This window comes from Micromesistius poutassou, assembly GCF_964030765.1.
Source record: "Micromesistius poutassou genome assembly, chromosome: 16".
NCBI lineage: Eukaryota > Metazoa > Chordata > Actinopteri > Gadiformes > Gadidae > Micromesistius > Micromesistius poutassou.
In genome coordinates, this window is record NC_140286.1 from 15,650,113 (window position 1) to 15,671,084 (window position 20,972).

At 46.0% G+C, this 20,972-nt stretch overlaps 2 protein-coding genes across 2 annotated transcripts; one reads left to right on the plus strand and one right to left on the minus strand.

The window, feature by feature from the left end:
* The first annotated feature begins 53 nt into the window (after positions 1 to 53).
* On the plus strand, positions 54 to 9,350 carry c8a (complement component 8, alpha polypeptide). The gene is made up of 11 exons (XM_084481154.1): positions 54 to 223; positions 324 to 435; positions 3,098 to 3,254; positions 3,804 to 3,951; positions 4,581 to 4,770; positions 4,861 to 5,043; positions 5,407 to 5,647; positions 6,307 to 6,438; positions 6,675 to 6,832; positions 8,141 to 8,366; positions 9,135 to 9,350. Exons 1-11 carry the CDS (start codon positions 147 to 149, stop codon positions 9,284 to 9,286), a joined length of 1,776 nt encoding a protein of 591 aa, XP_084337280.1. The 5' UTR covers positions 54 to 146; the 3' UTR covers positions 9,287 to 9,350.
* A 201-nt stretch (positions 9,351 to 9,551) lies between these two features.
* c8b (complement component 8, beta polypeptide) lies at positions 9,552 to 18,171 on the minus strand. Its single transcript, XM_084481594.1, has 12 exons — positions 18,015 to 18,171; positions 16,796 to 16,943; positions 16,378 to 16,525; positions 15,270 to 15,411; positions 14,909 to 15,041; positions 13,606 to 13,803; positions 13,078 to 13,318; positions 12,701 to 12,817; positions 12,019 to 12,182; positions 10,853 to 11,006; positions 10,031 to 10,102; positions 9,552 to 9,850 (listed from the first exon to the last, which is right to left on the minus strand). The coding sequence occupies exons 1-12, from the start codon at positions 18,083 to 18,085 to the stop codon at positions 9,699 to 9,701; spliced, it is 1,740 nt and encodes a 579-aa protein (XP_084337720.1). The 5' UTR covers positions 18,086 to 18,171; the 3' UTR covers positions 9,552 to 9,698.
* Between the last annotated feature and the right edge of the window lie 2,801 nt (positions 18,172 to 20,972).

Below are 20,972 nucleotides of genomic sequence, written 5' to 3' on the forward strand. Positions count from 1 at the left end.
TTTCACAAAAAAAAACAATCAATCAATGATTCACCCAGCCAGACCAGATCCATCGATATAAGAGCAGTCTAAATGACCAGCCGTTCCTCAGCAAAGAAACATCTGGTGTGATTATCAACTCTGTGATAATCACCAAATAGCTCAACATGGATCTATACATCCAGTTACTCCTGGGTGTATGCGTCTTAAATATGTCCCTCATCTGGTGTGCACCGGGCAATGGGTATGCTATCACTTTATTTTCTAACGTTGCCATGGTAGGACGTTTGTACAGCGGTTCAATGGAACGTGGGCTACATTGTTGTGTGTGGATTTCCCCGTAGATCACAAGAGTTCAGGAGGTCGGTCCGGTCGCCGGCCAGGCCCCCCCCCATCGACTGCAGGCTGGGCCGCTGGGCCCCCTGGACCCCCTGCAGCGCCTGCACCCAGGACACGGTAATGTTCACCCAGGACACGGTAATGTTCACCCAGGACACGGTAATGTTCACCCAGGACACGGTAATGTTCACCCAGCAGCCTCCTGGAGGAACACAGCTCATTCTGCCTGTCCATGTTCCCAACAGAACTAAATGGATCTCAAACATGACTAAACCATACATTATATATAGTTCACCAACCGCTAAACTACGATCACTGTTGACAACGTCAAGATACCATGACGACCTGATCTGATGAGGACCAGGAGCTGATCACTGCCTGCTCTGCCCTGAGCTCATCAATACCACCGTTGCCACATAGATCTCATTGATTTTTAAATTGAACCTATTACCTTTGTAACCTTTTACACAATGACGTTCCTGAGCTACTTGTACTCCACGGTGATCTCAAGCTAGTTATAATCTCCTATCCTCCACTTACTGTCAGTCACTGTGAAACAGAGCTGGACCGCTCACCAGTCACCACAAGGTACCGCTCTGTCTCTACTGGTACAGGTCCACCTGTATCTTATACACTATGTCTCTACTGGTACAGGTCCACCTGTATCTTATACACTATGTCTCTACTGGTACAGGTCCACCTGTATCTTATACACTATGTCTCTACTGGTACAGGTCCACCTGTATCTTATACACTATGTCTCTACTGGTACAGGTCCACCTGTATCTTATACACTATGTCTCTACTGGTACAGGTCCATCTGTATCTTATACACTATGTCTCTACTGGTACAGGTCCATCTGTATCTTATACACTATGTCTCTACTGGTACAGGTCCATCTGTATCTTATACACTATGTCTCTACTGGTACAGGTCCATCTGTATCTTATACACTATGTCTCTACTGGTACAGGTCCACCTGTATCTTATACACTATGTCTCTACCAGGTCCATCTGTATCTTATACACTATGTCTCTACTGGTACAGGTCCATCTGTATCTTATACACTATGTCTCTACTGGTACAGGTCCACCTGTATCTTATACACTATGTCTCTACTGGTACAGGTCCATCTGTATCTTATACACTATGTCTCTACTGGTACAGGTCCACCTGTATCTTATACACTATGTCTCTACTGGTACAGGTCCACCTGTATCTTATACACTATGTCTCTACCAGGTCCATCTGTATCTTATACACTATGTCTCTACTGGTACAGGTCCATCTGTATCTTATACACTATGTCTCTACTGGTACAGGTCCACCTGTATCTTATACACTATGTCTCTACTGGTACAGGTCCATCTGTATCTTATACACTATGTCTCTACTGGTACAGGTCCACCTGTATCTTATACACTATGTCTCTACTGGTACAGGTCCATCTGTATCTTATACACTATGTCTGTACTGGTACAGGTCCACCTGTATCTTATACACTATGTCTCTACTGGTACAGGTCCATCTGTATCTTATACACTATGTCTCTACTGGTACAGGTCCATCTGTATCTTATACACTATGTCTCTACTGGTACAGGTCCATCTGTATCTTATACACTATGTCTCTACTGGTACAGGTCCACCTGTATCTTATACACTATGTCTCTACTGGTACAGGTCCACCTGTATCTTATACACTATGTCTCTACTGGTACAGGTCCATCTGTATCTTATACACTATGTCTGTACCAGGTCCATCTGTATCTTATACACTATGTCTCTACTGGTACAGGTCCACCTGTATCTTATACACTATGTCTCTACTGGTACAGGTCCATCTGTATCTTATACACTATGTCTCTACTGGTACAGGTCCACCTGTATCTTATACACTATGTCTCTACTGGTACAGGTCCACCTGTATCTTATACACTATGTCTCTACTGGTACAGGTCCATCTGTATCTTATACACTATGTCTCTACTGGTACAGGTCCATCTGTATCTTATACACTATGTCTCTACTGGTACAGGTCCATCTGTATCTTATACACTATGTCTACTGGTACAGGTCCACCTGTATCTTATACACTATGTCTCTACTGGTACAGGTCCATCTGTATCTTATACACTATGTCTCTACTGGTACAGGTCCACCTGTATCTTATACACTATGTCTCTACTGGTACAGGTCCATCTGTATCTTATACACTATGTCTCTACTGGTACAGGTCCATCTGTATCTTATACACTATGTCTACTGGTACAGGTCCACCTGTATCTTATACACTATGTCTCTACTGGTACAGGTCCACCTGTATCTTATACACTATGTCTCTACTGGTACAGGTCCATCTGTATCTTATACACTATGTCTGTACCAGGTCCATCTGTATCTTATACACGATCAGTTTCTTCTTCTCCAAACCAGAGAGGGGAGGACAATTTGGACGGTGGTTTGTTGAAGCAGCCTCACCTGGTCTGATTGGACTTTGGGGCTGAGCGGGGCTGCACACCTGTTGCACATTAAGTAATCAGTGTGCACAGGTTAAAGCAGCCGTCTCCACCCCCCCTGAGGGTGGGATCTCCTGTATGGCAACATGACTGTTACAATGAACCAGGCTGTCAACACAACCACCCTGTGTCCCCGTGTTGTGAGGAGCCCAGCGTACACATGGTTCCGTCTCTCACCCCTAGCCCACACTTGTTCATGGTTCTGTTCCTCTGCTGCTGTGGGTGTACTTGTTTTACGGTGTTGTGTTTGCTGTCCAAGTGGCGGTTCCGCTCCCTGGACAAAGCGTCCCAGTTCGGCGGGGCCCAGTGCCACGCTGCCGGCGCGCTGTGGGAGAGGAGGGCCTGTACCGGACTGCAGACCCTGCCCTGCATGGTGGCCGACGTCTGTGGAGAGAGCTTTACCTGTGGAGAGACAGGCAAGAACACACGCACACGCACACGCACACACACACGGAAGGGGAGTAGCTGCGGTCTATTTTATTCCATTCAAGGCTAAACGTACGACACATCACCATAGCAACATGTTTGTCGGGGGAAGAAGGAACCAGAGGGATAGGATCCAGAGGGATAGGATCCAGATGGAGCCAGAGGGATAGGATCCAGAGGGATAGGATCCAGAGGGATAGGATCCAGATGGAGCCAGAGGGATAGGATCCAGAGGGATAGGATCCAGAGGGATAGGATCCAGAGGGATAGGATCCAGAGGGATAGGATCCAGAGGGATAGGATCCAGAGGGAGACGAGTACTCGGGGAAATGTAAGTGGCTATTAATAAAGAAACTCAAATCTGAACTGGCAGAATAACATCCATATCCCAATATAACGAACGGACAAGGGAACAAAGAGAGGGAACAGTTTTGTGTGTGTGTGTGTGTGTGTGTGTGTGTGTGTGTGTGTGTGTGTGTGTGTGTGTGTGTGTGTGTGTGTGTGTGTGTGTGTGTGTGTGTGTGTGTGTGTGGTTCTAGATCGCTGCGTCTCTCGGGACCTGCTGTGCAACGGCGAGGACGACTGCCGGGACGGGGCGGACGAGGAGGCCTGTGAGGAGGTCCACCGCCGGCAGGACAAGTGCTCCACCCTGAGGCACATCCCCGGGGCGGAGCGCGCCACGCGGGGGTACAGGGGCCACACGGGGGTACAGGGGCCACAGGGGGTACAGGGGGGGGTACAGAGGACACAGGGGGGTACAGGGGCCACAGGGGGTACAGCTCATAGAGTAGTAGTAGCTGAATGAAGCTGCATTCATTAGATATCATCATATATCACCCAAGTCTCCCTCAAGAAGACCTCCCCTGGAGGGAGACTTGGTCTGACACAAACAGACAGTCAGCGTCAGGTAGAGGAACAAGTTGTGTCTCTGTAGGATTCCTTTCCATAATGTTGACACAATGATCAGTCAGTCACAAAAACACTTTGAGAGGACTTTGATTGACAGGGTGCTATTGCCCCTTAAGGGGGTGCTATTGCCCCCCTTGATCAATTACAAGATAGTTGTCCACGTTGGTCACTTTCACCCCAAATGATAGAAAAATGGCGTCAAGGTTGAAAAATCTTGAATATATCCTTTAATGACTTCTGAATTCAATGTAAGTTGCTTTTATGAGTAAGTAGATAAATGATTGAGAGACTAGCTATGTCATACATGAAACATGCAGGGTTGGTAATAATACCAGTACCGATATAAACCTTTCACTACAAACAGAATGTAAACAGAATGTTAAGTGTTAATTGTGTGTTTGCTACAGATACAATATACTGACAGGCGACTTCATGCTTCCTGTCCTGGACCATCAGTACTTTGGAGGCCGGTGTGAATACGTCTATAACGGAGAGTGGAGGAAATTCACCTACGACGCAATGTGTGAGAACCTCGGTTACAACGATGAATTAAAGAACTTCAGAAAACCATACAACTACCACACCTATCGCTTTATGGTAGGCCTCCTTCAAACCATACTTTTCTGGTTTGCTTATTGTTTGTGTCAATAATCGGATTGATTCTGACATTTAAAACGTTGTTTGCAGGCCAAGGCGAGGGCAGAGGGTTCTTCTGAGTACTATAGTGATGCCGTGAGCCTGTTGAACGCCAGGCAAACGCACAAATCCTCCAACTTTGGCTTCACGGTGGGACTGTACTATGTGGAGGGCGGGCTGAAAAAGAGCGACGAGTCGGAGTTCCTTAGCAACGTAACCAAATACCAGAGCGAGGTACGCCTTCCACGTCTGCGTGGGACGTTGTGTTGTCTGGGGATTATCTACTGACTGTAGGATGATGAATATGGAATGAATTTATTGTGTTCCTTCAATAAAAAATATTTACTAAAAGGCAATATTCTCATGGAATTTGCCAAACAAATATAAAGCAACCTGGAAAGGACATAGTATTCTCATCAGTTCTTAACATTTTATGAATTTATTAAATGAGAGCTAAATATTACCTTGTACATCCAACATATTTTAGAAAGTATTATTATTATTTAACAGCAAGGCTTCCATCCATTTCTTTTTCTTCATAGTGTACAAACACATTAGTATTATTGCTAACGTTACATTTCCATGGTTGTTCAACAGGATGTGGGCTTTGTGAGGGTTGTGTCCCAGGTGCAGACGGCCCAGTTCAAGCTGCGCAGCCGCGGGCTAATGCTGGATGAAGACATGCACCGGGCCCTCAAGGACCTCCCGGAGGACTACGACGTCACCACCTACTTCCTGTTCCTCAGCACCTACGGCACCCACTACGTCACCGAGGGCACGCTGGGGGGCACCATGGAGTACATCCTGGTGGTCAACAAGACGGCCATGGGCCACTCTAGTACGCTGGCGTTGCTGTCGCTCCTTCTTTTTACAAACTTTATTTTTGATTTAATTAGTTTTAATTTGTTGTTTGAGGAATGCAACACCTTAGCCAATCACTATTTCACTAAAATTGTAACAATCCAACATGGGACTAGATGGATGCCATCGTGAGAGCAGTTAGAGGGTAGGGATGTCGCTCTAGGATCCCATTAAATGTGAAGGCAGAATCCCATTAAATGTTGGTTTCTCTATAAGCCAAACAAATGTGAATTTGGTTTATAATAAGCAGCTGTAACACAAGGACCTTTTTGTGGTATTTGGTGCTGAAAAAAACAACAAAGAACTATTAACATATAAAGAATAAACAATATGTTAAATTATAGAAATATATGAAGAATATATAGAGGATGTCAGATTTCTAATAAACCAACCCCTAAGTTATCCTTATGCCCAGATTCACACTAGCTTTACAACCACTAGCTATACAACCACAAAACAGTTTGAAATGGACCCTCCCACTAACCGTATACATAAAACACATGTAAAAACCCAGATTCTTTTTACAATGACAATTGATACCAAGAGCTAGCTTCAGTTAGCTTTATACGGTTCATGTCAGGGACCCACATCAAGCGGCAGGATACAAGAGTCAATTCTATTATGTTCTTTTTAAAGACACAGAAGGTCACAAATTGGCTCGCTGCTTTGGCGGTTCCATTGGCGTCAATATCCCGGTGTATAAGGGACTGACGATTGGTAGGAAGATTGGCGGACAGGACTGCAGTACATCAGGAAACTTGGACAAAAGTAAGACCTTTTTAGATGACATTGATTCTGTAGTCATGTGCCAAAGTCCATGTCATACATTAGTATGATGTGCTTCAGTGTAAAAGCTATGTAATTATTCTTTTAATGTTTTTATTTGTGTATTTATTTAGTACTCAATCTTTTATGTCAAGGAAAAACATAGTATTTCATTTCAACAACGTGTATGATGGAGGCTTTTAGACATTATAGATGCAGATATTCTTCCATATTTGCAGAAGAAGTACCCGTGAAATCGGGTGAAATCAAGGACATCATTGCACGGATAAAAGGTGGCATCACTGAAACAAAGCCCGGCCTGGAGGTCAACGACCCGGAGAGCGCCAGGAAGTGGGGGGAAAGTCTCCAGTACAGTCCAGCACTCATTGAGTATGAGGTGTGTGTCCTCTGAAACCAACTTGTTGTATATCTGGTTTGATAACTATCTTCATTTTGAAAAACATATCACAAAGCTAGTTCAATCTTTTTATCAATTGAGGAATATTTCCAAAATGAGACCCCTTTTATCATCAACAGACACAGAATGCATCATACATTCCTTCATCGCCTCACGCCTGGACTATTGCAACAGCCTTTTCACTTGCCTCACCCAACAGTCCATACATAGGCTTCAAATAGTACAGACTTCTGCTGCCAGGCTCCTAAACAGAACCAGAAGGAGTGAACATATCACTCCAATTATTGCATCACTCCATTGGCTCCCAATTTACTGGAGAATTGATTTAAAAATTATATTGCTGACTTTTAAAGCTCTCCATGACCTTTCACCTAGCTACATCACTGAAATGCTAGTGCCCTATTGTCCCAATCGACTATTAAGGTCTGTAGGCAAAGGTCTACTGGCCATTCCTGAGTCCTGACTTGTTACTAAAGGGGACAGGTCTTTAGTCCCGACTTGTTACTAAAGGGGACAGGTCTTTAGTCCCGACTTGTTACTAAAGGGGACAGGTCTTTAGTCCTGACTTGTTACTAAAGGGGACAGGTCTTTAGTCCTGACTTGTTACTAAAGGGGACAGGTCTTTAGTCCTGACTTGTTACTAAAGGGGACAGGTCTTTAGTCCCGACTTGTTACTAAAGGGGACAGGTCTTTAGTCCCGACTTGTTACTAAAGGGGACAGGTCTTTAGTCCCGACTTGTTACTAAAGGGGACAGGTCTTTAGTCCTGACTTGTTACTAAAGAGGACAGGTCTTTAGTCCTGACTTGTTACTAAAGGGGACAGGTCTTTAGTCCTGACTTGTTACTAAAGGGGACAGGTCTTTAGTCCTGACTTGTTACTAAAGGGGACAGGTCTTTAGTCCTGACTTGTTACTAAAGGGGACAGGTCTTTAGTCCTGACTTGTTACTAAAGGGGACAGGTCTTTAGTCCTGACTTGTTACTAAAGGGGACAGGTCTTTTTCAGTTTTAGCCCCTAAACTTTGGAATGCACTGCCTGAGCAAATAAGGTTAGCCGATTCAGTGACATCTTCAAGACACGCTTGTACTGCAAAGCTTTTAAAGACTTTATTTAAGTTAAAATGTTGTTCCCTATGTTTTGCCTTGTTCTTAGAAATTAGTTTTGGTTGTTTGTTTTGTAAAGCAACCAACTAAAACTCTGTTTTGATAAGTGCTGTATAAATAAAGATATTATTATAATATGTTTGCTTACACCGTCAGTGGTCCTCCCCTCTCTCCCCCCGGTCCAGACCATGCCCATCTACGAGCTGCTCCGCCTCAGCACGGCGGCCCACTACCTGGGCCCTAAGCTGGTGCACCTGCAGAGGGCCTGGGACCAGTACCAGCTCCACTTCAGCGCCTGCCGCTGTGCCCCCTGTCGACACAACGGGACCCCCGCCCTGCAGGGAACCTCCTGCAGCTGCATCTGCCGGGAGGGCTACCGGGGGGCCGCCTGTGAGGAGACGCAGAGGGCCGGTGAGAGGCTGGGGGGCTTCTCTCTGGGGGGCTTCTGTCTGGGGGTCTGGGGGTCTTCAGTCTGGGGGTCTGGGGGTCTTCAGTCTGGGGGTCTTCTGTCTGGGGGTCTGGGGGTCTTCTGTCTGGGGGTCTTCTCTCTGGGGGTCTTCTCTCTGGGGGTCTTGGTCTGGGGGTCTTCTCTCTGGGGGTCTTGGTCTGGGGGTCTTCTCTCTGGGGGTCTTCTCTCTGGGGGTCTTGGTCTGGGGCTCTTCTCTCTGGGGGTCTTGGTCTGGGGGTCTTCTCTCTGGGGGTCTTCTCTCTGGGGGTCTTGGTCTGGGGCTCTTGGTCTGGGGGTCTTGGTCTGGGGGTCTTCTCTCTGGGGGTCTTCTCTTTGGGGGTCTTGGTCTGGGGGTCTTCTCTCTGGGGGTCTTCTGTCGGGGTCTTGGTCTGGGGGTCTTCTCTCTGGGGGTCTGGGGGTCTTCTCTCTGGGGGTCTTGGTCTGGGGGTCTTCTCTCTGGGGGTCTTGGTCTGGGGGTCTTGGTCTGGGGGTCTTCTCTCTGGGGGTCTTCTCTCTGGGGGTCTTGGTCTGGGGGTCTTCTCTCTGGGGGTCTTGGTCTGGGGGTCTTCTCTCTGGGGGTCTTCTGTCTGGGGGTCTTGGTCTGGGGGAGATGAGTAAACGTCTCCTTGGACTTAGGATAACGGTAGTGATTGTATCGGCGTGTTTTCTCTTTTCAATGGGAGTTATTTGACAGCATGTCGGAGGCTGATGAGTCCTGGGTTCATCCACAGATAGGAGGACAGACGGCCAGTGGTCCTGCTGGGGGGTCTGGTCTGGGTGCCAGGCGGGGAGAAAGACCAGAACCAGGAGCTGTGATAATCCAGCACCAGATAGGGGCGGAGCCAACTGCTTGGGCTCCGCCTCTCAGAGCCAGCGGTGTTGACATGTTGTCTGTTGAATGGTTCTCTTTAAGGTGATGGGACAATATTAAACAGGTACCAACTGCATTTCTGTGTTTGAACTTTGTTTTTTTTTAACGTTAACTGTACTTTATCCAATCCGTGAAGGTCAGAGAGTGAAGTTATGGGTACTGACAGTAGCTCTGATCTATGCATTGATTGCCTGGAAGATACAGAGGCAATTTGAAGGGAGCATCAGCCAAGTAAAGCCTTTAAATAAGTACAATAATTATGACCAATAACATCAAATAATTTAAATTTTGCACCATTTATTGAATTTGCCAAGTTTTTCTTTTTACTACACTGTATGTGGACCATGAGCATCCTGACAGTGATGGATCCCATGCCAACGGTGGCTATTTCTTTGCCCTTCTCTTTGTTGTCTCCACTGTGGGGTCAGCAGGCGGTGGATTCCTGCGGGAGTCCCCAGCAGTCCGCGCCCCCGTTCGCTGAGGCCGGGTTGTTGCACTGGCGACTGCGGCTCTTAGTTCCTCCGGCGCACGAAGACCACGGCCCCCAGCAGCTCCAGCTGCCGTCCACGCCGATGGCTACAGGGGGCAAAGGTCACATGATGAGCTATGTCACATCCACTTCTGCCTTGAACGTACTGACGAATATTAAGAAAACAAAACGTCCATGAGAAACAATGCTGAACATGACAGTTGCCAAAACAACAAAAAAGCCAGTTGTTGGTGTTTTTAGGTTTGGCTTCTTTAAAGTTACTTTACCTTCCTGCCTCTGAGTGATCTCACAGCCTCGACCCGAGTAGCCGTTAGGGCAAATGCACTCGCACCTGGTGCCTGATGAAGACCACAAGAAACACCAGAGGTTGATCTATCATCAGCATCACATGAGCACGCTCTTCTCTGTTATATCTTCATACGTTCCAAAGATAGAAAAACACTCCGAATGACATCAGTACATGGTCCTGAACCACAGACAGAATGACATCAGTACATGGTCCTGAACCTGACAGAATGACATCAGTACATGGTCCTGAACCACAGACAGAATGACATCAGTACATGGTCCTGAACCACAGACAGAATGACATCAGTACATGGTCCTGAACCACAGACAGAATGACATCAGTACATGGTCCTGAACCACAGACAGAATGACATCAGTACATGGTCCTGAACCACAGACAGAATGACATCAGTACATGGTCCTGAACCTGACAGAATGACATCAGTACATGGTCCTGAACCTGACAGAATGACATCAGTACATGGTCCTGAACCTGACAGAATGACATCAGTACATGGTCCTGAACCTGACAGAATGACATCAGTACATGGTCCTGAACCTGACAGAATGACATCAGTACATGGTCCTGACAGTGACATCAGTACATGGTCCTGACGGTGACATCAGTACATGGTCCTGACAGAATGACATCAGTACATGGTCCTGACAGTGACATCAGTACATGGTCCTGACAGTGACATCAGTACATGGTCCTGACAGTGACATCAGTACATGGTCCTGACAGTGACATCAGTACATGGTCCTGACCTCTCTGGCAGAGGGCCTGGGGGATGGCTGACCTTTGAGGATGGCTATCCCGTTGTTGTAGCAGGGGGAGCACCTGCAGGCGCTGTTCTCGTCCAGGTACTCCATCAGCGCTCTGCGCAGGTTCATCTTCAGGCGGTCAGAGCCCACAAAGTCCCTGGAGGTCACCAGCTCATACAGCGGCCGTGTCTGAGTAAGGGAAATATGGTTCATATATTTTTATCATCTATTTTAATAGGATGTCGATCTCATTTTGTTTTGGTAGTCAACGTTTTTTTCAAATTGAAAGAATGTTTTGGTTGTTTGAATTGGACAGTTTAGTTGAACTAAGTTGTCGAGGGCAGTTGAGGTTAGGCTTAGGGGCCCTTGAGCGTGGATTGTCACCCAGAAGACAGCCGAGGGGCCGAAGGCCTCGCGGAGGAGAGTGATGGACAGACGGAGTGGCCGCTTGGAGTTACCCTTTTGGTTTCAGACTACTGTGCATCTTGAGTATGGAAAGACAATGTTCTTATTTCCATATTGAGCGCCAACAAGCGCGACATCAAACGGTTTTGACTCTTATAAACCCAGGATACTTTGTTATTTTCTTTCCTTTTAAATGTTTGACTATATGTGTTTTTGGATAAATAAATCCACCAATATATTTAAAGGAATATAGGGATCCTAGGGTCTTTTGGTTACGGGTAAATGTATACTGGGTTGGCTGTGTTATTGAGTGTGCATGGGAGATGGTGTTACGACAGTATAGCTATTGAAGCTACCTGAGGCCTCTCATTTACCCTGCTGAGAGTAATTAGCAAACATTGTCATTATACAGTAGATCTCATCAGGAATCCTTCCATGCAGATAGGGTAAAGCTAAGGACCCTATTAGAGGTTAAAGCGACTGGCTGAAAGGGCTTCACAATGAATAAAAGGGAGAAATTCATTTTTTAATAGGCGGGGTCTGCTCACTCTAAGTGGTGGTTTTTCTCTTTGCTGTGCACCCTTGCTCATGCTAGTATGACGTTTTGATCACATTTGACAACACCCCTCGCACTTGCTCTTATGTTATTTTTGGAATGTCCTGGGCTGATGTTATGCTGTAACTGAGTTTACTGACTGTTTAAAGTTACCTGAAGGACCATATATCAAAGACTTTGTGTGAGGGCGTGTGTGAGTGAGTGAGTGAAAGAGAGAGCGAGCCCCCCCCCCCGCCCCACCGTGCTGCGGATGAATTCAGGGTTGTAGTAGACGCCATCGCCCCAGAGCCTCATCAGATCCGGGGTCGGGACATTCTTTGACGCCAGCGCCGAGACGGACTCACTGCTCCCCCCCCTCACCACGGCAAAGAAGTCCTCCACTACACTTCCCGTCCTTGTATCCTCTAGAAGGAGAAGGAGTGGTTGATAAGCAGCATGCTTTAAAAGTGTCTACAAAGTTTGGGAGGTATGCGTTTTTTTTGGTTTCTCTGCAATCATGTTATTTTGTCCTTATGGCCTCGAAAAATGTTCCTAAAGGAGTATGATTCCCACTTTAGTCTTCTAGTGGTTAAGGGTGTTCAACTCCCAGTCCGTAATCCTGCTACAAAAGCCTTTAGAGGGGTTTCTATTTGAACCTAGTACCAAAAGGTACTGGGTTCAATTCTGAAAATTGGCTGTGTACCAGTAGGCATCCTTGAGCAAGATGCCTCATCTCATCTCCCCAAAGTCACTCTGGAGTCATTGAATCTGGAAGTCAATTTGCATAAAAGTAAACTCAAAATTCACTCTAAATGACTAAATTGTAAATACTACCCTGTTACGATGATCAGTGCGTATCATTGAATACACAGACAAATCATGGTGAAACCATTTGATTCAAAGGTTTCAGAACTATGTTTTGTTAAAAACAAAATAAACTCACGTCCAATTTCTGTCAGCAGGCCGTCACATCTTCCACCTTGCACACTTGCAGATGAGCTCATCACTCCAACATTGAACCCTGACTGCATACAGTTCTTGTAATCTTCCAAACTGTAATCTATCAAACAAAGAGAATATGTTGAGATCTGCTGGCAAACCCAAGCCCCAGATAGTGGCTTGGAATGTAGCTGCAGCTATAGCTATATCATTTCTAGACATGTCGTCTTCCTAGGGTGGTAAGGGGGGGGGGGGTAACTGAGGAACAGCTGAAAGCAGCAGAGAGAAGGGTCCTGTCGTGGGTTAGGTCAAACTGTCTTCTGGCTCTGGCTTTAAATGCATAACCCTAAAAGGTATGAGTAGTAATGACGGTTGGATGACCTGATTTTGCCAGCTCCTCCTTGTTCAGCACGAGGACGTATTCATACTCCCCTCCCAGACCCGCCTCCGAGATGTAGTGGGTGCCGTAGTCCATGAAGATCTGCCGGAACTCTCCGTAGACGTAGGTCTGAGGCAGGGAGCGCAGCCGCATCAGGAACTCAGGGTGCAGGACCAGGCCTTCTGCCTTCAGCATGTACTGGGCCAGCTCCAGCTCAGCCTTGGCACGCACAAAGCTGTTGGTCTAGAAGACAAGCATGCAGTGAATTACCCACTAAAAGACTGGTTGTGTAGTCACAAATGTACTGTACACAAATGACACAAAAGATGATTCAATTCAAGATGTAATTTATCCATCTCTCAAGGGTCAATTTACCACAGGTCGTTTGGTTAATGAGAAATTCTAGTATAATTCAGAATGGTTTTAAGTGCTACATTTGCCCTCACACGACAATATAATATATTTATTTGCGTTTCAGAGAAACTTATATATAGTAAAAGGTCAAGCGTGAGAAATATAAATAAGGTCACCTTTCCAGAAACACGACGAAGTTTCTTCACGGACTTGGAGTACTTCTCACTGGAATAGTTGAAGCCAAACTCCACCACCCCTGGTAGGCTGAACCCAAACGAAAAACTGGTTTTGCTTCTTCGCTCTTTGCTGGAGTACTCAGAGAATTCGGAGTACGATTCAAAATGCTTGGATGAGTAATCGTACGAGCCCTTTGGCTGCAGGAAGGGGGAGAGGGCACGAGAAAGAAGTAAGAGTCACATTCATCTGCAACTGCAACTGCCCAGAAATCCCACATTCTCCATACGATGTGTTCATTGAACACACAGTATGTCCGTGGCCTGAAGTGCATCCAGCCTGGTGGGGGTCCTCAGGGCTGGGGGGTGTAGGGGGCTGGTGGGGGGTCCTCAGGGCTGGTGGGGGGTCCTCAGGGCTGGGGGGTGTAGGGGGGTGTAGGGGGCTGGTGGGGGGTCCTCAGGGCTGGGGGGTGTAGGGGGCTGGGGGGGGGGTCCTCAGGGCTGGGGGGTGTAGGGGGGTGTAGGGGGCTGGTGGGGGGTCCTCAGGGCTGGGGGGTGTAGGGGGGTGTAGGGGGCTGGTGGGGGGTCCTCAGGGCTGGGGGGTGTAGGGGGGTGTAGGGGGCTGGTGGGGGGTCCTCAGGGCTGGGGGGGGGTCCTCAGGGCTGGGGGGTGTAGGGGGCTGGGGGGGGGTCCTCAGGGCTGGGGGGTGTAGGGGGGTGTAGGGGGCTGGTGGGGGGTCCTCAGGGCTGGGGGGTGTAGGGGGGTGTAGGGGGCTGGGGGGGGGTCCTCAGGGCTGGGGGGTGTAGGGGGCTGGTGGGGGGTCCTCAGGGCTGGGGGGTGTAGGGGGCTGGGGGGGGGGTCCTCAGGGCTGGGGGGTGTAGGGGGGTGTAGGGGGCTGGGGGGTGTCCGTGGCCTGAAGTGCATCCAGATAAATAAATAAATAAATAAGATTGTGATAAAGAAGCAATGTGGAATTGGGGCTGATGGGAGGCCTGCCTCAGCATTACTGAACATGTTGATATTCGGACCATTCACAAACTTCAAGGTTCGTAGCTGACCATATCTGTTCTATGTAACTGTTGGTTGGTGTGATGGTCGATGAATTGGTCGAAGAATCGCTAAAAGAAGACCTTTGAGGATTCACACTGATGGAACCCCAAGCCGATTAAGCTTCAAGTCAAGCGTTCTACAATTGAAACAGCTGGTACAATAAAGTTTGAGGAAAACCTCTGGAGATTAAGCACAAAGTACGACAAAGAGCGGATTGACAAAATATTGGAATGCATCCATAAAATATGTAAGCTACCTGCAGGGTGTACTGCTGCAGGTTGTAGGGTTTCCTGAAGCGCGTGTTCTGGACGTAGTGAGGGAGGCAGCTGCCCTCGTAGTACCTATTGTCCAGCACCAGCCCCTCCAGCTGGCTGTTCAGAACGTTGATGCTGAGAGAGAGAGAGATAATGGTTACATAAATACATTTAATTCCTAATATAGGGATGTAAATGGCTAGAGGAAACATGTTAAATTAATTCATATAAATAATGGCCATATAAACAATGATTGGTATCTTGCTTAAGGACAAATTCAAGACATTCACCAACCAAGGCGGATGCTGATGAGGATACTGTCATAACAACAAGAGCAACCACCGGACCTGGAATATGACCCACCCCTTGGCAAGGTCCTCTATGCCCCAGTACTCGTCGGCCTCCTCGTTACAGGGCTTATTTATCCTGCCACAGCCCTTCTCATCGGAGCCGTCCCCGCAGTCGTCATCCCCGTTACACTGCAGAGTCTCATGGACGCAGCGCCCTAGGGTGGGGGCAGGGGGACACCCAGGGAGCCAGAAGTCAAGAGAAAGTTTTCTTTACTGACAACAATGATTTGAAGACTTGAGTGTCTCTGTCTGCTCAAGTTTAGGCCCTGCACTTCTTCTACGGTGCATTGTGCGTATAAAGTAGTGCACTAGAGAAAATGTTGACGCCCTATGGAATCTAGCGCCCAAGCGCTTCCTGTAGACACCATGGGGTCTTCATATGGAAGAAATATGTACGCTTAGCAACGGCGAGTGAAAATAGACGTTGATACAGTTGGAATGTGCCATTAATTACAATTTGAAAGATCATTTTGCAATTTTAAGTATAAGATTGAAAATACCAAAATAAAAGGACTGCACACCAAACAGGTTAGTGTAATCACTGCTCATATAAAGCTTACATTAAGACAATGCTGTTCGTACCGGGGTGGAATCACTGCTCATAAAAAGACTGGCAGGAGTCGCTGGATGAAACCAGTACCAACTGGATCAGGTAAGATACATGGAAGGGATATTTTTGTGAGTGGTTTGACACTAAAAGAAAAGTGTCTTTGCTGTTTTATGAAAAACTTTCTTGCCTTGCTCAATTATGTTGACTAACATATGTCTTCTTCACAGCACATTCAAACGGGGTCTCAATAGTTTTCGGTCTCTCGCCGTTGACTAGCGTACGTATTTCTTTAGAGATCCGGTCTCTTTTGGCACAGCGGAAGGGGAGGGGCTCAGGGTCACGATAAGTCGTGCACTAGTGGAACACGTTGAACTCGGCATGTGTTCGTCTTCATAGTGTGTGTCACTTGTGAATGGCTTGATAATGACTTGTTAATGACATGTTAATGACATGTTAATGACTTATCAATGCCTCGTCAATGCCTCATCAATGACTCGTCAATGCCTCGTCAATGCCTCGTCAATGTCTGTGTTTTCTTTGGTTCTGATAGGTCGGCCTACAGCGGAGCTACCTGTGGACGCGCACAGGAAGCCGGCGCAGGGAGGGACGTTGCTACAGGTGTAGCGCGGAGAGACGCTGCACCCCTCCTCCTCCCTGCCGTAGAAGTTGCACGGCTCCCCTCCGAACTGGGAGGGCTGCTGGAGTCTGGCGAAGCGGTACTGAAGGAAGGGAGAGGAACCGTAAGTGAAGAGACGTTGATGTGACGGTCCCGGAGTCATGGGGTGATTCTGAGCAGACGCTCCTGTCCAGGGAACGACCACAAAGCCATTCTCTCTCATTGTCAAGGACAAAGTCAGGATAGCAGCATCCGTATAAACTAGACTGCAGCAGAACCCTGGGTGGAGTTAGCTTTAGTGTCCAGCACATGATTGTTAGTAGATGAATATAATCACATCTATTATGATTTGGGAAATGTATCTGTGCCTTACCCTCTTCTTCTGACAGGTATCACAGCGGGTCCACGGGCTCCAGTCTGACAGCACGCAGTCCACGGGTTGAACTATGACCCCCGGTTGAACTATGACCCCGGGACCTGCTGCGCTCAGCCCTTCACTGCTGGCTGTCGCTATGGCAACACTACAGTAGATATAACACCAGGATGAAAACAACAACCTAACCACCAAAAGTGACTGATTGCCTGTGAAAGTGTCTTCATTCATTTCATAACATATTAGGCTCTGTGCTTGTTTGACTGAGAAATACTGGTCCCATCTGTAAATAGTTAGAAATGGCAGAATTCATACATTGAGAGGGTGAAATTAAAATAGCATCACGAATTGAAACGCAATAACAAAGACACTTAAACATTTAAACACAATCATGTGCGACGACCGTAGAAAGATCAGGTTCTCAACCCCAAACAAAATAAGAAACATGTTACAAAATTAGTTATGTATTTCATAACCGCATGCACAGCTTAATTTGATATAAACAAACTATTTATCAAATAAAAGCTGTGACTATTGATTCCAACAGTCCATATCACTGTGTGACTCAAATGGATAATCCAGTGTCTGGGTTCCATTTTGCAACTAAACGTGTTGTTTTACAATCGATGTGAAGCAGCTCAGAGGAGTCAGAGGAAACAGGTCAACGTTCTTCATCGCCATCTGGTGATCAAGTGTCAAAATTGTACATTTGGTTCTCAAGATATCTACCTGTTTGTGTTTCATCAAGTTTATATTTGGACATTTGCATTGTTTTTTATTGGATTTATTGATTTATAAACGTACTAAATCTGCTTAGACTAAAACCTCTTTGCTGCAGGCTACTTAACTTTATTGACATCTTATAATGACCCAGGTACTCATCAGATGTGCTCATAATGCACCAGGTGGTATTCAATCTAAAACACAAAATGTATTTCAGGAGGAAATGAAACATTCCACTTGTGCTGTGTTTGTATTCACTCCAACCAAGTACTGTCCACATTATATATATTTTCAGAAATAAAATCTAAAGAGGTTAAAGTATAATAACACCATTGAAAAACGTCTTAGAACTTCTTAAGATAACAGGCCTACGTATCTCTTAACTGCAATTGGTGTCGTCTAATCTGGTGTGAAATCGTCCTCCTCTCGTATCAACGTGCAACACAACATCAGGCCTGCAGCTGTCTGCTTCTACTGGAGGACAGGAGCGGAATACCTGGTGAGCAGCAGGAGGGTGAGAGACACCAGGAGAAGACAGCGTTGTCTGGTGAGTCCAGCGCGCCACATGGTGTCCTACAGCGGGGCTGGTGGTTGTGACTGTTAGCTGGGAGGACTAGCTGCTTTGTGAACGTGAGCACACACATTGACCAACAGGTCAGCTCACAGCGTGGACTGACTTCAGCCTCCAGGCCCCACCAAGCAGGTGGGACGTGTGGGACGTGAAGTGTGAAGAAAATGTATATGTCTGTCTAACCAAAATGTTGATTATTACTATTGGTATTCGTTGATTATTACTATTGGTATTCATAGTATTATCATTAATGATACGACTATGACTAACGATACACTCAACGTATCCGATACGTTGAGTGGCTATAGAATGATAGACAGACGAGGTTTAATCCCCACTGCCAGACCAATGAGGCCTTAATGACCTCACCAGCTCCCAAAGGAGGTAGGAGTATCTGAAGTCACTGGAAGTAGCTTTGGAAAAGTCAGCTCAACTGCTAAAGTTAAGGACTTGTTTAGTTGTTTTTGTTGGTACAAACTTAAAGCATCAGGTTTATTCATAAAAAGGTAAAAATGTACTTATTCCACACACACACACACACACACACACACACACACACACAAACACACACACACACACACACAAACACACACACACACACACACACACAAACACACACACACACACACACACACACACACACACACACACAAACACACACACACACACACACACACACACACACACACACACACACACACACACACACACACACACACACACACACACACAAAGCTTTATCTCCCTATCAAGTGTGGGGAAAACGGACAAAACTAAAACAAAAATGTGATCATTGATTACCCGTCCTGAGTAAGAAAACAAGCAGAATAAACACATGCCATGGTTCAGTTGGCCCAGCCTACATCAATGAACCTTGGACCTAAATTCCTGGCACTGAAACACCCAACACCAGTTTACGGAAAGTAGGCACACAATTCCCCTCAGATGCTGGCACAGCTGACTGGGAAATACATAATACATGACATAAAAAGAGACGTGGGAGAGTTGGGACTGACATTATATTTTATTTGTAACCGAATAGTGGGATGCGCACAGTGATCAGGGAGGAGACACACCTATAAAAGTCATTTTTTTAAATATTTTTTCGGTACAATTCTTGATCCCATAAATACAATTTACAAAATACCTGGGACGTTTTATTTTTTGAAATTGTATTTCACAAGCAGGGTTACAGTTAGCGTCTTTATTGTAAGTGTAGGAGTTCATGGTGATATCTTTAAATTTTTGTTTTACATTTCGTTGCCCATCTTTTGGCCATTTTTCTTTGCAATGTCCAAATCTAATTTCAGATCCTTAGAAATATTCCCACAATTTACGACCATTCTTCAGTGTTATTCTAATCTGATTTGATTGTTCAGAATAACACAGACAAGATAAAACACAGACATTGCATCTGTATGAAACCACATCGAAGAATTGCCCGGTTTATTTAAATTATGAAAATGTTTTAAAGGTATGTCAATTAATGTTCCACAATTGAATACCTACAAAATGGCAGAAAGCAAATTTGTAACAAGAGTAAATGAAAGATATGCAGAAAATCTTACTTTGAACCTTCAATAAAAAGAGAACCATCATATTGTTAAAGAACTGGCCTAACATTTTTTTTCTTTCAATAGACCTTTATAGAATTCCTTCATATTTTCCTCCTAACTGTGAAGCGCTAAACAGGTGTGAGACAGGTGCAGCGGCGTGACCACGGCGATGGGACACAGATTCACAGTTCATGTCACCGACAGACCAGAATTCGGAATATATATTTATTTTTTAGAAAATGATGATGATAAAAAAAAGTGCAAAAGAATTCCAGCCACCGTAGAAAGATTCATCCGGGGCCAGGGGGGGGCGCTGGTGGGGAGGATTTGGGAGGGGGGGGGTTGTGGATGTGTTACGAGAGGCACCGTGAGGCCACGGGGGGGGGGGGGGGGCGGGGGGTTTAGAGGATCGGGGAAGATCTTATTTACAAAATATATGCAATTTGGCGACAAAAAAAAAATCCATTTCACTAACGCCTCAAAGCCATTTTGATATCCACTGGAGACACCAGTCAGACACTCGGGGAATCACAGCCTAAAAATTGACAAATAAAAAAGGTTTCTTTTCTTTAGTTTGGTTGTTTAAACATTAAAGAAAGCTGCAGAGAACAGCTCACAGTGGAGTCCAGTCTCTCCTCATGCTTGGCTCTCCACTCATCATTTGGTAGGCTACGTCCGTGGGGCTCCGTCCTCGCTGCTGGCCTCTAACGAGGTGAAGGTCAACGCCCGCAAAGCTCCTCCTCCTTTTACACTGTTCATCGCTTTTTTTCTTCCAAAAATAATTTGTATATCATCATCCACATCCGTGTGGCATATAGTTATTCCTTGACGGTATATGGGCCGATATATTAGCCTTGAGGTATGTACGTATATATACAAACCTCAAGCGCTTTCCTGTCTGAGTTAAAAGGTGAAAGGTCACTTACTGGTTGAGAGGCTATGTGATTGCGGACCACAGCCTCCAGAGTTTTGTTTTGTGTTTTCCCGTGAAGTCGATGCTCTCCATTGGAAAGCAGACCTTGAAGAATTATATCCAGGTTTTGAACGGTTAAGATTAAAAAGGAACTTGTTCCTGCGTTATCCGGCTGGAAGAGATGGGTTGTCTATTAGTACTGAACAGAAAGCAGTCTTCTTCTCTTCCAGGTCTTGTCGTGCCCTCAGGAGGTTTTCCGCCCCCTGTACAAGACAGAAACATTCATCAAAGCCCATTTCTAAAGTGATAACAACTTACCAGTAGAGGGCAATAGTGTACCTCCATAATCTATTTTTCTAAAAAAGAAAAGAAAAGAAAAACACATGACAACCGATTTGGTCATTCATGCTTTCC